The 14,516-nt window shown below is 38.0% G+C and overlaps 1 protein-coding gene across 7 annotated transcripts in view; it reads right to left on the reverse strand.

Moving 5' to 3' along the window:
* DOCK4 (dedicator of cytokinesis 4) overlaps positions 1-14,516 on the reverse strand; it is a 409,301-nt gene that overhangs the window by 159,846 nt on the left and 234,939 nt on the right. For all 7 annotated transcript variants that reach the window (XM_041727815.1, XM_041727817.1, XM_041727816.1 and 4 more), the window contains one exon: positions 11,702-11,790. In XM_041727815.1, coding sequence (XP_041583749.1) covers positions 11,702-11,790 — 89 coding nt within the window. The remainder of the gene's footprint in view (positions 1-11,701; positions 11,791-14,516) is intronic.

The following is a 14,516-nucleotide window of genomic DNA, read 5'->3' on the forward strand; positions in this document are numbered from 1 at the left end:
AAATTTTGTTTGTTCACAGAGCAGTATTTTTATTTCTATTCTATTCCTTGTCAGTCCTTACCGTACCTTCTATCTCTGGGGCCGGGACTTCTAAAATGTTATGTGCCGTACACCTTAAATGAATGTAACACTATATTCCAACTATACTCAAATAAAAATTTTTTAATTAAATTTTAAGGAATAGAATTTTATTTGTACACTAGTTTAGTCCTGCCGCAATTCACACTGCCCATTTTGGGTGTGGCAATAACTTTCAGTTTGAGAGGAAGGTGAAAGGTGGGCTATAAGGATATTTTTGATAAGGTTCCTACTCCAAAGGAACTGATATTCTAATACTGAATACAAGACACACACACATAAATAAATGTAAAGCAGAATGGGTTACATGTATGATAAGGATATTGAAATAAAAAAATTACTGACTGAGGAAATTTTAAAGTTCAGGGTAGATTTTGGGGGGGAAAAACAAGAATTTATGACAACCAATAAGCTGAAGAACTAGGTTAGAATTTTAATTTCACAAAATAAATCAATAATGTTTTACAATCACTTTTTCCTGGTCCTTAATCTAAGTACCAAAAATGAAATTGCTAAGGGAGAACTGTCCCTTTTATTAAAAGATGCAATCATTAAACTGAACATTTTTATCTGCCTAGATGCTTAAGAGCCAATTATAATGATTTGATATCTAATTTTAAACAAAGGCATAGGCATTAATTAATCTAGAGTCTGTCACAAAATAACGTATTTTTCATGATGCAGCTACACTTACAGAGCAGTAGTACAGGAAAGAAAGGCTTCATATCTGATAAATCAAACATGGCTGACTATTTGTTAGCTCCAATTTCACAGGAATTGAAGTTAACTCACTCCATAAGATGGTTCTTTTCAAATTCATGAAATTCTGCACTTTTATATAAAAAAATGCCAAGCTCAGCATGACTTATAAGTAGCAGGCAAAATTAATTTTAGACTAGATCAGCCATTTTGCCACCATTGAACCAAATAACATGGAGCTGTGAGTGTACAGCAAAGCAAAAATAAAAAAAAATGACAAATACATTTGATAAATACATGTTGTGATTAAGTGTGCAAGTTAAGACCCTGCCAAATGTTAACTTCTCTGTGCTCTGTTTTCTACATCTATAAAATCAAGATAATAATGATACCAACTCCATAAAACACTTTGGGTGATATCTAGCACAACAGAGGTGTTCGACAATGTTGGCTGCTGTCACTACAACTACCACTGCCGCTACCATTATTATATAATATCATTGTTTTTTTTTTTTTTTTAAGATTTTATTTATTTATTCAAGAGAGACAGAGAGAGAGAAAGGCAGAGACAAAGGCAGAGGGAGAAGCAGGCTCCATGCAGGGAGCCTGATGTGAGATTTGATCCTGGGTCCCCAGGATTACACCCTGGGCTGAAGGCGGTACTAAACTGCTGAATCACTGGGGCTGCCCATTGTTTCTGTTCTTATTCCTCCCTACCATGAATATCAACAAATTATCTTCTATCAAAAAAATGTTCAACATCCTATGTGCCATATGCAAAGACTATTCCTTTCAATAGTCATGTGCACTTACCACTAGATTAAGCCAAGTTTTGCAAACCTCCTGTATATTTGAAAGATGAAATTCTATGGTGGCTTTGGAGGCAAATCTGTCTATCATGAGCAAGACTCAATTACTGGAGATTTGGCAAAGACAAACATGATAAATACAAGTAGGTCATATGCACAGATAGACACATGTGAAGATGGGGAAATTCCTAACAGCACAGGGGAAGCCAGGAAAATAAGTAGCAATCACAGAGGTCATAATTAATTACTGATGAGCACAGGTATGAAGGCAGGAAATGATGGAGGCCATGCTGACACAGTTACAACAGAGATGGGAAATAGTGTTTAAAAAGTTACATACTGGCATACAAGAAGTCTTTTCTTTTTGGTACATGAGATGTGGGGGAATGAGGGAAAATAAGGAATCATGAAAGACTCTTGGAGTGCTTGATCTGAGAAACTCTGTAGAAAAATGTGGCTGTACACTGAGTTGAGAAGATTAGTTAAGAAAGGAGAAGAAACAGCAATCTATATTGTCTTTTATAAATGCATAATTGACCTTGAGTGGTGTTATTTTTCATGGAGATTTGGATTATGGTCTGGGTCACTTGCTTTCAGCCTGAACAACTTTAGTATTTCCTGCAAAGCAGATTTGTTAGCAAAAAATTCTGTTTTTTTGTCTTGTCTTTATTTTTCCTAGAATTTTGAAAGATAGTTTTGCTGGATATAAGATTCTTGATTGACACTTTGGTGGGAATTTTTTGTTGTTGTTGTTGTCTTTAAAAAAAAAAAAAACAAAACAAAACCATTAAGCACTTTGAATATGTCATCACTGCCTTCTGACCTCCACTGTATAAGAAGTTAGGTAGCAACTTCCTTGAGGTTCTCCTGGGTATGAGGAGTAATTTTTCTCTTGCTACTTTCAAAAATTCTGTCATTGTCTTTTAGCATTTTTGCTACGATGTGTTAGGATGCAGATCTCTTCCCACTTATCATACTCAAAGTCACTGAGCAGCTTGGATGTACAGATTAATGTTTTCCATCAAATTTGGGAAGTTTTTCTGCTACTATGTCTCCAAATATTTTTCCTACTCCTTTCTTTCTCTCCATTCCTTCTGGTATTCCTATTTTGTATATGTTGGTGCACTTGATGGTATATTTTTCTGCAGTTTTTTTTTTCTTCATTCGTTTTTTAAAAAAACCTTTTTCCAAAGTCTCCAGTCTCAAGAAGTCCCACAGGCTTGTTTCTCCATTCTCTGTTTTAAATAAAGTCATTTCCTTTCAGGAGGGCTTCTTAATTTTCTCTCCTCATGAACTACCACTTCTCCTTGGGCCAAAGCTTTGATCCATTGCTCCAGAGTTGGAAGTGGGTACAGTGGTCTATTTTTTAGAGGGACACCCCTGCTTCATGGGCTAGGTACCAGGCTGAGATAGTAGTCTCTGGGTTTTCTTAAGTTGCCTCTCTTTGTGAGGCAGCTCCATCCAATGAGCAAGCTGGGACAAGGGCAACTGATGCCCAATATTCCTGGCTTGCTGTATCTCAGGTAGAGCCACTGTCCTATGACTAAGCATTGGGCAGAAGAAGGGAGACTCCTCCGTAACTCAAAGCTAAGGGTGATGAAAGGTACTGGGAGCCTTTAACTCTCAGCCAGATATGGTATCCCTTGACTGAGAGCTCAGAGAAGGAGTCTCATCTTCTTGGTCACATGTGCCTGGAGCAGAACATCCATCATGATGAGCAGAGGCAGGGGGGAAGGAGTAAATGGGTATTGGCACAAGTGTCACCAAATCTATTAAGATTTAGTATGACTCTTGAATAAGTTTCTCTCTATATGCTGTACGCTCTTAGAAAAATCTTCAGATTTTAATGTTTTTCAAATATTTAACAGTTATAGCTGTTTCAGTTTGGAATGCATCTATGCAGCTCCTCAGGCTGCTCTTCTGTAGCAAAACTCTAAAAAAACTAATTTTTAAAAAAGATTTATTTATTTGAGAGAGAGACATGCATAAGTGGGGGTGGGGGGGGTGCAGAGAGAGAATCTTCAAGTGGATTCCCTGCTGAGCACAAGCCTGAGGCAAAACCAAGAGTTGGACACTTAACTGACTGAGCCACCCAGCCATCACTAAAAACATTATTTCTTCACAGTATTTGCATACTAAAACATAATTGCTAGACTTCTAAACTTGGAAGTACAAAATCACTAACATAATGAGATAGCAGCAAAACTTGCAAAAGATGGTATTATGGTGCACCTAGGTAACTCAGTCAGTTGGACATCTGCCTTGGGCTCAGGTCATGATCTCAGGGTCCTGGGATCAAGACTCACATTGGGCTTTCTGTTCAGCAGGGAGTCCGCTTCTCCCTTTGTGCTTGTTCTCTTTCCTTTTTTTTTTTTACTTGTTCTCTTTCTTTTGCTTTTTCTCTGAAATAAATAAAATCTTTTAAAAAAAAATGGTATTATTAGATTCTTTCATAAAATTATCTTTAGTAAAGTCTGCTTATTTCTAAAATATTTAGGACCTCATTGTTATCAGAAGAAGAATGTTTACTTCTATTTATTCCTATGTGCTTGATTTACAAAAACCTATCAACAGAGTTTTGCTTTGAGTACTAGAATATTATATGTGGAGTCTATAAGGTAAGATAACTAACTTTTAGTATTATTATTTTTTTTTTTTGAGAGAGAGAGAGAACGAGCATGCGAGTGCAAGTGGGGCAGGAGCAGAGAGAGAGAGAGAGAGAAAGTCTTAAGCAGGCTTCACATCTAGCACAGTGCCTGACATGGGGCTTGATCTCACGACCCTGAGATTATGATTTGAGTCAAAATCAAGAGTCAGACACTCAATCGACTGATCCCCCCCCCCCAGGCATTCTTAAGATAACTGACTTTTAAAATAAATACACTAAAAGCATGTATCTAATGTGGGTCCAACTCAAAGCCAAAGAGAACTTTCAAGAGTAGATTCTGGCTGCATCAATAAAAACCTGGCAGGATTAAGGGAGTATTTACACAGAGAGGTCAGAGACAGGATCTCATAGTCTCTGGAGTAGAGGAGAGAAGGGAAGCCAAATGTCTAGCAGGAGTGCTGTCAAGTAAAACAGCACTGTTGGAAAATGAGTCAATGGAGCAAAAGTCAGAAGCACTAAAAAGACACTAGAGTGTCAAAATGAGTCAGATTAGATAAAGAAATAAAATGGGAGCCATGACAGTACTAGAAGCCCACTGAATTGTTAAGTACATGGTAGAGGGGCCTAGTTGCTTAAATCCTCTGCCCAGCAGGACCAGATTACCCAAAGGACAAGTGTCCTTTAACACTGTCATCTTGAAAATCCAGACACTATATTATTAATGTTGCCAATGCTCAAATTTGGGGATGTATCTCTTCTTTCAGATGTAGTTTTAAAGCCAACTTACATTTTAAAAAAAAAATTGAAGAAGAGAAAAAGAAAAGAAAGATAAAGTAAAAGAAAATCATTCTCCTTTCTTAATAGTCTAGTCACACCTCTGTTTTGACTTTCAACCAGTATTATTCAGTTTGTGAATAAACTGAAATAAAAATAAATAAATTTAACTCAGGAAGGTGTGATTTTGACACCGCTGAGGATAATCAAAGGGTCTGACTATAGGCTCACTTTCTGAAGATCATTTTCCTGAGATCTTTGAACAGGTAACCCTACTGATTGGGATGCTATGGTCTATCATGTAAAAGGTATGATAAATATGTGCAAATATTCTTGTAATTATAACTGCCAGTCCACAGATCTGCTATTTCAAAGTCTTAGAAAAAACTTTAAAGCTTTCTTTAAAGAAGTGGTTAGCCCATGGCTAAGGGTTATAGCCCAAATAAGACTGAAGTAATACATAACGAGTTATGGAACGTCAAACTAAAAAACAGAAGAGACATCTGCAATTGTTTATTTTCATTGAGTCGTAACCAGAAAAGAAATTTACTGACCAGAAATGAGGGATGGAGAGGGCATGCGCTGGCATGCAGTGGAAGCTGTAATTATAAGAGTGGATGAAACCATTCAGAGGAAATTCACATTTCCTTCTTAACAGAGGAGAATTTTCATCTTAAAATTTCCTTCCTTGTTATGATTTTGGATATCAACATTTCAATGGTGTACATGAGGGTTCTGTCGAGGTTCAAAAGGGTTTTGTTTGTTACAGGTATATAATAATCATCATTATTATTGATTTGTAATTTTTCCAAAACATGAAGCAGGTTGTAAGCCCCTGGATGAAAACGATTTTTTAAAAATGTACACAGAACATATCATATATGAGTATAATTTAACATCTGATTAGTTTATTCAAACACTTGCTTTTATAAAATGCAAAGTTTTTCTATATAGCAAATCTTCCAAACAGTTTTACTAGTGACTAAATTAGCAAAATATAAGTAATTTGGAGAATAAAATCAAGCTCTAATCACTACTTTTTTAGTTTATGATTTGTTTTTTGTATATTTCATGAAGCTATAAAAATACTTTATATATATAATACATATTTTGAACTCTTTTTTGTTCACTGTAATTAAAGGAGAATGGTTTAGATTAAAGGAAACTGAAAAGATATTACAACTGCATGTGATACAGCCTGGGTCTCTTTAATTATAAAGGACACTGAGAAAACTGTGGAAATACATGTATGTTAATTTCCTGATTTTTATCAATGTACTTTGGTTATGTTGTCATGTCTTGAGTAAGCAGAAGTATAGAGGAATCATGCCTGCATTTTGTTCTCAAACAGTTCTGGAGGGAAAAGTATTTGTGTTGTGTATGTATTATATGTATTGTACACACACGTTTAAACATTAGGAGCACTGAGCCAATCTTAAGAATTATACCAATTCAGTGATGCTAAATTATAAATTATAGGAGAAAGAGATTGAGTGAGTATGAAGTAGAGAAGGATACAGCAAATGAGGTAAAATGTTAACCTTTGAGAAACTAGGAATTCTTTGTACTACTCATGCAACTTTTCCGGAAGTAAATTTAGTTGAAACTAAAAATCTCTAAAAGAATAAAAGAGAGAGCATGGTTTAATAATTAGGTAATTTCTAAAGCGAGCAAAAAGGTCACATCCCACATTTCCAGCCAACAGATGGTGCCAATAAGTACCAGCTTCTTTTAACAATATTAGAAAGCAAAGTTTCTAAATGCCATGCCCAAAAATCAGGAGCATTGATACAATCCTCAAGAATTCTAGCAGTTCAATAACAATGAATTAAATAACCACACTGCTCTATAAAGGTAGGTTACTCAACCCCAAAATGCAATATAATGATCAAAACCCTCCTTTTACTTCAGCCAAAGAAAGAACACTGCTCACTTCCTGCATAGAGTTAAACTGTTCTTCCTGCACTCATGAGTTCCTCATCTAGGTAATTCCTCAATCTTTTGTGGGGGTTAAAATGCATAGTTGGCAGGAATGCAACTCATCTTGCTAAGGCAAAAAAGAAAAAAAAAAAAAAGTGCAGAAATTGACCTAATTAGTTGATATGATTTCTTCTAGCTGGAAACTACATGTGTAAACTGCAGGAAATAGGATTTCATAAATATACAGATAATATGAAAAGATTTTGAAGTTTCTCTCAGGACATACTGAACCAGAGCCAATGATTCTTACACAATTTACTTCAAGTCACAGAACTGAATTTGCTTCAGTAAATCACACTGGCTCAGTCTTAGTACACATTCCTAGCATTTCAATTGCTAATGCCTATTGGAGGTGACATTTATAATAACCATTTGCTCAACAAACCTAAACCAGGCTCATTTCATGAATATTTTTAGAATTTCAAATTCTTACAATATTACTTTTGGATTTTAAAATTCCCACAGAGCACAAAAATTTCAAATTATTCAGCCTAACTAAATCCAACCAGAGGATATGTTAATTCAATTATTTTTTTCTTCATCTTTAAAAGATAAATGGATCACTTGCAATTTTCTCCCAGCTTCTAAACTCAAAGATAGTGGTTAATGTGCCTTTGCAACATAAGTCTTAGTTAGGGGGTAAAAAAACCCAGTTAACTAGACAAATCCCTTTAACTATTTAACAGACAAGATTACAACTCCAAGAGATAGGAAGACATCAATGAAGCATAAAGGGCCTGGAAATTTGTTGGTAGAATTTGTTCCGAAAACTGATTTCAAAGTTCTTTTTTTTTTTTTTTCTTTTTTAGTATCAATGACCAAGGAATAGTGGGAGGAAAGCAGGAAAAAAACAATACTTTACTGAATGAACTCAATTTTCTTGAAGACATCTGACCACACTGCTTCCATTTAATCAACAATCCCGTGGTTCAAGGAGAAAACTATGTAAGTCAACAGATCTAATCACTGTGATAGTTTGAACATTAGGTATCCCAATTTCCAACTTCAATTTTGTGTACCCTTGTCTCCCCCACTTTTTGTTTCTAAGGATTTTAAGTAACCTCTACACCCAAAGTGGGGCTCGAACTCACAACCTCAAGAGTCACATGTTCTTCTAACTAAGCCAGCCAGGCACCCTGCTTCCCCCACTATTTTTAAGTAAGTCATTGAGGGTCTCCCTTTCAATAATAAAGCCAAACAACTCCTATTTCTCTTCTGTTCTTATAACTGTTTTCTACAAGAAGGAGAGTGATCCACCAAGACTAAAGGGTAGAAATTTCAGTGGAGAGACCAGAAGAGTGGAAGGCAGACAGATGTTGGCTGTGGGCAGCTGGCTGAGGCTCAGGCTTAAAAGGAGAAGAACGGAGAGGACTGGCCATTAGAACAGGAATAGATGGGGCTCTGCAGCCGAAGCCAAGTATAAAGCACATAAATCTGGCTGCCTCAGCATCAAAGTATCACAGTAGGCAACAAAATGGAGGAGGATGGATTCTGCTAAAGGCAAAACCTTTCATTCAGGGCTCTACAGTACAATGGTTCCTTTCACTCTTTCCAAAGATGCACAAATAGTTTTTCATTTCAGTATGATGGTTGTAAACAGAAAAGGGAACACTCAGGGAATATGGTGGTTTATATGTCACTAACTGGTAGTCTCACTCCGGAGCAAGGATAAATGGTCCGTAGGTCAATAAGATTGACAGATCACATGGAATAGAAGGGCATGTCTAAGCTCCAGGAACTACCAAGGAAATAAATTGTGCTGCCTTCCTTCAGAGTTAATCTGCATAATCACAAGGACAACAATTAAATTTCAAAGAAGGGAGGGATCTTAGCAATTAAATCAGCAGAGACAAGATGAAAGAAACAAAGTAGGAAGGCCCGTTCAATGATCTAACCTATCAATAATCCAACACACTTTGCAGATGCTTTCTCCCTGATAATCCTTAGAAGATGATATTATTATTATCCCAGTAAAACGGTAATTCAAATTTAGGACATCCTACTTCCTCAGGCAAAGTTCTTAGAGGCTATCTGTTGTTTGTTTGTTTTAAGATTTATTTATTTATTCCTGAGAGACACAGACAGAGAGAGAGGCAGAGACACAGGCAGAGGGAGGAGCAGGCTCCCTGCATGGAGCCCCACGTGGGACTTGATCTCGGACCCCGGGATCATGCCCTGAGCGGAAGGCAGACACTCAACTGCTGAGCCACCCAGGCATCCCAAGGCTATCCTCTCTTTAAGATGACTCTCATCTATAAGCAGAGAGAAAGGTGCAATTTGGCGTTACTGGAACTCTGACCTCACAGGATATAGAATCAGTGATGTTAGGAATCTATCTGGAGGCATAAATCAAAGCGCATCATTGAGAACTCCACCATGATTCAAGAGGCAACTGGGAATCACATCAGAGTCTGGACAACGATATGCGCAAACAATCCAAGAACAGAGGAATTTTGTTCTGCATGAAGCATAGTGGAAGAGGAAAGGCTTTGGAGTCAATAAGGAGTTGGGGAAAAAAATCTACTGGGGCAGGCCAACACACACTGCTTAGGCAAGAATACATCTGTGATGGTAGTGAGAGAAGGTAATCCATGGGAAAAAAAAAATCACAAGGTCAGGGATTTGTTTATTCATAGAGGAGGCAAATGCAGGCAAATTAGGAGTAGTAGGAATCCTGAAGAGGCATGGAAAGAACTGAAAAAAATTTTTTTTTATTTTTTTAAGATTTATTTATTTATTTATTTATTTGAGAGAGCGAGCGAGCGCTAGAGAGATCCTGTGCGAGTGTGAGCAAATGTGGAGAAGGAGGGCCAGAGAGATAGAGAATCTCAAGCCAATTTGCCGCTGAGTGAGAAGCCCAACGTGGGGCTTGATCTCATGACTCTGAGATCATGACCTGAGACAAAATCAAAGGTTGAATGCTTAACTGATTGAGCCACCCAGGCGTCCCTGAAAAAAATCTTTAAGTCCAGGGCAGCACTAATAGGTATACAATTGGAGCCACCAGTGAAATTAAAAATTTTCTAGTAGCCATGCTAAAAAGTAAAAGGAAACAAAATTAATTTTAGTGATGTATTTTAACCCATTATCTCCACAATGTTATCTTTTAACATGTAATCAATATAAAAGTTATTAATGGGATATTTTACATTTTTTTAAAGTACCATGTTTTCAAAACCCAGTACATATTTTATAATCACAGCACACCTCAATCCCAGTGCTGTAAGCCTTGTATCTAGTGCTCAAAAGCCACATGTAGATACTGCCCAATGAACTGGACAGCACAGGTTTAGAGGGTAATTAATGATAAAAAATAGTCAGTGGTATCATGAAACCCCAGAAGGTTTAGAACAAAACTAACCAGGATTTGCCTAGAAGTCTGCCAACGAATTTGGCATGATTAGTTTTTAAAAAGTGGTATCTTTGCCATCTTACCAGGCATACATTTAAAATAAATCATGTGGTCTGCACACAACTAGTGTTATAATTCTTTACCAGAAAAGGTGAAGACAAATACACATACCAGATTCTAAAGTATCTTATCATCACTTCACCTTGTATACTACTACTACCATCTCTTCCCGACCCTTTAGGGACTCTGCCTTCTACTGCTCCAAGTTTCTTTGTTTATTTAGCCGGTAGATGGAGGACTTTGTGTGAATTAGGTCAAACTCAAGTTACCTCCCCAACTCTTGGGAAAGGGAGGAGAGGGTGATCTCACCACTCATAACAACCTGAATGCTGCCACATGTGTGACCTGCTGATGCTTAGGACTCTCACTGAAGCAGAAAGTTTCTGTCTATGGTTACTTTTTCTTTGTGGGTCGGTGTGGCCTAATAAGATGTGTACGGGTCTGAAAAAAAGGTGGTTTGAGCTCAGATTCTTGTTCTAGATTACCAGGAAGGTTGGACAAGGGCATAAATATCTATACTCAAGTTACTTTGAAAACCAGTCTTAAAAAATAATGTATTGAGTTCTAATAGATGACTTAATGTCAAGTTTTTTCTTATGTCAATGAAACCACACAGCTACAGTCTGTTTTGCTTCAACTTGGATTTGAAGGGGGCTGGGGGGACAGGGAGCTAAAAATATTCACCTAGTTTTTGTCCACTGACCAAACGTAAAAATGTCACTACATATGCTGTATGATGCAGTATCTATGAAGTTTCCAGGTTAAAAATACGTACCACGTATCATATATAACTTGTAACGCTCTGTATTTCAGTTCCCCCTCTTACTACGCGTGCATACATTTTTCTGTACGTGAAACTGCAGTCAACACCATTTGTCTCCCTAGCCGATTTCAACACACGAACCTGTATGTTTGTTCTCCAGTACGTTGTTCTGCTCCCAGCTATAGGCAGGGAAGCATGTCTTTCTTGGACCTAACTTCCGTCCATCAACCCTATTCCACACCACAGTCAAGAACCCAAGCATATTTGTCATTTGGGTTTTAGTGACTGGTAACAACTCAGAGGCCTCACCACTTGGTATTACTGAACAAATCCACACACTCTGCCTTGTTTCAAACCAGAACAGAATACATTAAATAGAGCTACTTTAAATAGAGTTATAGCTATAAGCCCATCTTAGCACAGGGAGACGTACCAGATTGTTGACTGTACGTTTTTAAAGTTACAAAGTGAATGCAGAGAAAAACAAAGCATGGTTCATCTCCTTCTTACACAGATACATAAAATAAAAGGCCTGAAATGAAAAGCGGAGGGAGAGTCAGCCAGTCCCACACACTCACCTGCGTTGGAGCCTGTCAGATTGTAACGTGCATTCAGTTTTTTGATGATGTTCTCGTGGATTTGGTACCACTCACTCTCTGTGTTACACCTATGAAGACATTGACACTCGGTTAAGCTTCCATAATGGATGAGATCAAACAATGGCCTTAGTAGCACACCTGTTCTGTTTGGAATAACCATCAGAATGTACACCCTTAAATCTCCTTGGGAACTCCCCCAAACTGGTCAGTGATAGCATAATTGCCCCAGGATGAGCAGGATGCCCATATCTGGTAAATGCATGACCACCTACTTCATGTGAGGAGTGGCTGTGAGGAATGAACAATTTATGAGAGTCCCCCTCGCCTCAAAATCTCAGAGAACTAATGCACACAGTGGAAGGCAGTGCAGATGAAACGTGCTACTCCCTGGATCTGAACCCTCACCAATAACTAAATTACGTTCTTTGGGCAAGTTATTTACCCTCCTTGTGCCTTGATTTCCTCATTTGTGAAATGGGGTTAATATACTACAATTAAATAAGCTTGGGTTTAAGATGATTCTGGGCTTAGGATAACACCTGACATATAGTAAATGCTCCATGAATTAGTTCTCATTAGTGGGTCTCTGCCTACAACAACATGACCAAGTTGGGCTAGCATCAGAATGCAACAAAGCAAGCAAAATGCAACTGAGGTTAACACTACTTGAAAGAGGGTAATTACCCTTTGGACACCTGGGTGGCTCAGCGGTTGGATGGCTGCCTTCTGCTCAGGTTGTGATCCCGGGATCTGGGATCGAGTCCCGCATCGGGCTCCCTGTGAAGAGCCTGCCTCTCCCTCTGCCTATGTCTCTGCCTCTCTCTCTCTCTCTCTCTCCATGTGTGTCTCTCATGAATAAATAAATAAATAAATAAATCTTTTTTTAAAAAATTACCCTTGCACTGAAAAGTTAAGCAAAGCTCCCCAGCTTTTCCTCTACTGGTTAAAAGGCATCTTTCCATATTCTTACTCTCATAGCCATCTGTATCTTGCTCTTTTAGCTCTTGTCACTTGCTAGCTCATGTCATCTTTGTTTTACATGCTGTAGTTCACCCAGGAAACTTTTAAGGTTTCTTGAGGAATGGATCTAGGACATGTGTCCCCCTTGGGACTCTGAATACCAAGGGTGCTGAAAAATTAATGAGCTGCATCAATGAATGGATGGAAGTCCCTCTGACTGGCAACTCCTAATGGCCCCTAAATATTGAGGCTGGTTATCCTTCCTTACTGCCATGACTGCCTCAGTTAGCCGGGGACAGCCTCCCTCATCTGACTATGTAAATCACTACTTCTATTAGCCACAAATGCTCCTTTCCTAAGGGCCGTGAATATCAAGCTTCTATACATATCAGTCAAAGCATTCCACGGTAAGTTCCTTGTCTGTGGCTGAGAGTTCACAGTTCGATTACATATTTATTTCATCACCATAGGCTTTTCCAGATGTACATGATGGAGGGCATTTCTGAGCTACTCAACAGTAGGGCACCAAACAGAATACGGCATCTTGGAAGGCTGAGAAATTAAGATGAAATGAAACCATCCCACCATCCAGCTGCAGGATACCAAATTGCAATTTAGTATATTCGGCCTCTAGTTTTCTTATTTCAGCTCAGGCGGGGAAGGAAGAGACTTCCTATTAGTGAACGGACTCCCGGATTCATGCTTTTAACCTACAAAACTCTACGTAAAATCAAAGCTCAAAGGTGTGACTGAAATATCTTCCGGGCTCAGATGAGGTATTTGTTACTGTTCCATATTTGAGTCCCAGATGGGTGAGGGATTCAGTCATATTAACAAATAGAAATTTCTTCCAAATTGTTTCTAACAGGCACTTCCTTAAAATGTTTTACTAAAATCACACTTTCTGTTTCATCTACAGTGACTGTTTTGATTGGCTAGCATTCCTCCTGAAACACATTCATAATTTGCTGAACTGGCATTTTCAAGGGGATCTCTCTTCCAACAAGAATAATCGAAAGCCTTATTTGATGCTTATAAAAAAACAGATAGTGACAACCACAAAGAGAAATACAATTTATTTTTATGAGAGTGAGTGTCTCCCATAGGCAGAGCTGGAATTCATGGGTCTTTTCAGCAGGTTGCATAGCCAAGGGTGATGCATGCAACTGTTGGTCCTGTTTTCCCAGTGGCAAGATAAATATAGTGCTTGCTAGCCACACCTGGAAAGACTACTCTAAGAAAGGATGAGACTGGGTTTCTAAGGAATTCCAGTTTTCTTAAAAAGCAATGCTACACAACAGCATCATTATCACATCACTAGACAGTGGTGTCAAATAACACCTGAGAGCATGGGACCTGGTATGTGACAGCTTGCGTTCTGGAGTCAGATATTCCTGATTTCACATCTGGTTCCTGTTCTGATTAGCCAAGTGATTTTGGAGCATTATCCAGCCTCTCTGTCCCCTTACATGGAAACCAGAGGCAATAGCATCTGCTTTATGTGTATGTCATGAAGATAAAGTGACATGACACATGGAAAATGCCTAACAGTTCCTTGAACATAGTAAGCACATATTAAATAGGGGCCATTCTCGCCAGAATTATTTCAAATACATTATATTTTATGATCACCAGAATGTGGGAAGAGGATTGTCATGGAAATTGAGGTCTGCCACATGATAAAAAAGTCGTGAGTTTTCTACCCACTAGTTTCACCCAAAGTTTTCAAGTTTAATATCAAGGTCACAGATTTTATTCCTCTTAAAAGAGATAAAATTAAAAAAAAAAAAAAAGAGAGATAAAGTTTGTGGTCCTAAACCACAGGCTAAAGACA

Source organism: Vulpes lagopus, chromosome 13 (assembly GCF_018345385.1).
Source record: "Vulpes lagopus strain Blue_001 chromosome 13, ASM1834538v1, whole genome shotgun sequence".
Lineage (NCBI taxonomy): Eukaryota > Metazoa > Chordata > Mammalia > Carnivora > Canidae > Vulpes > Vulpes lagopus.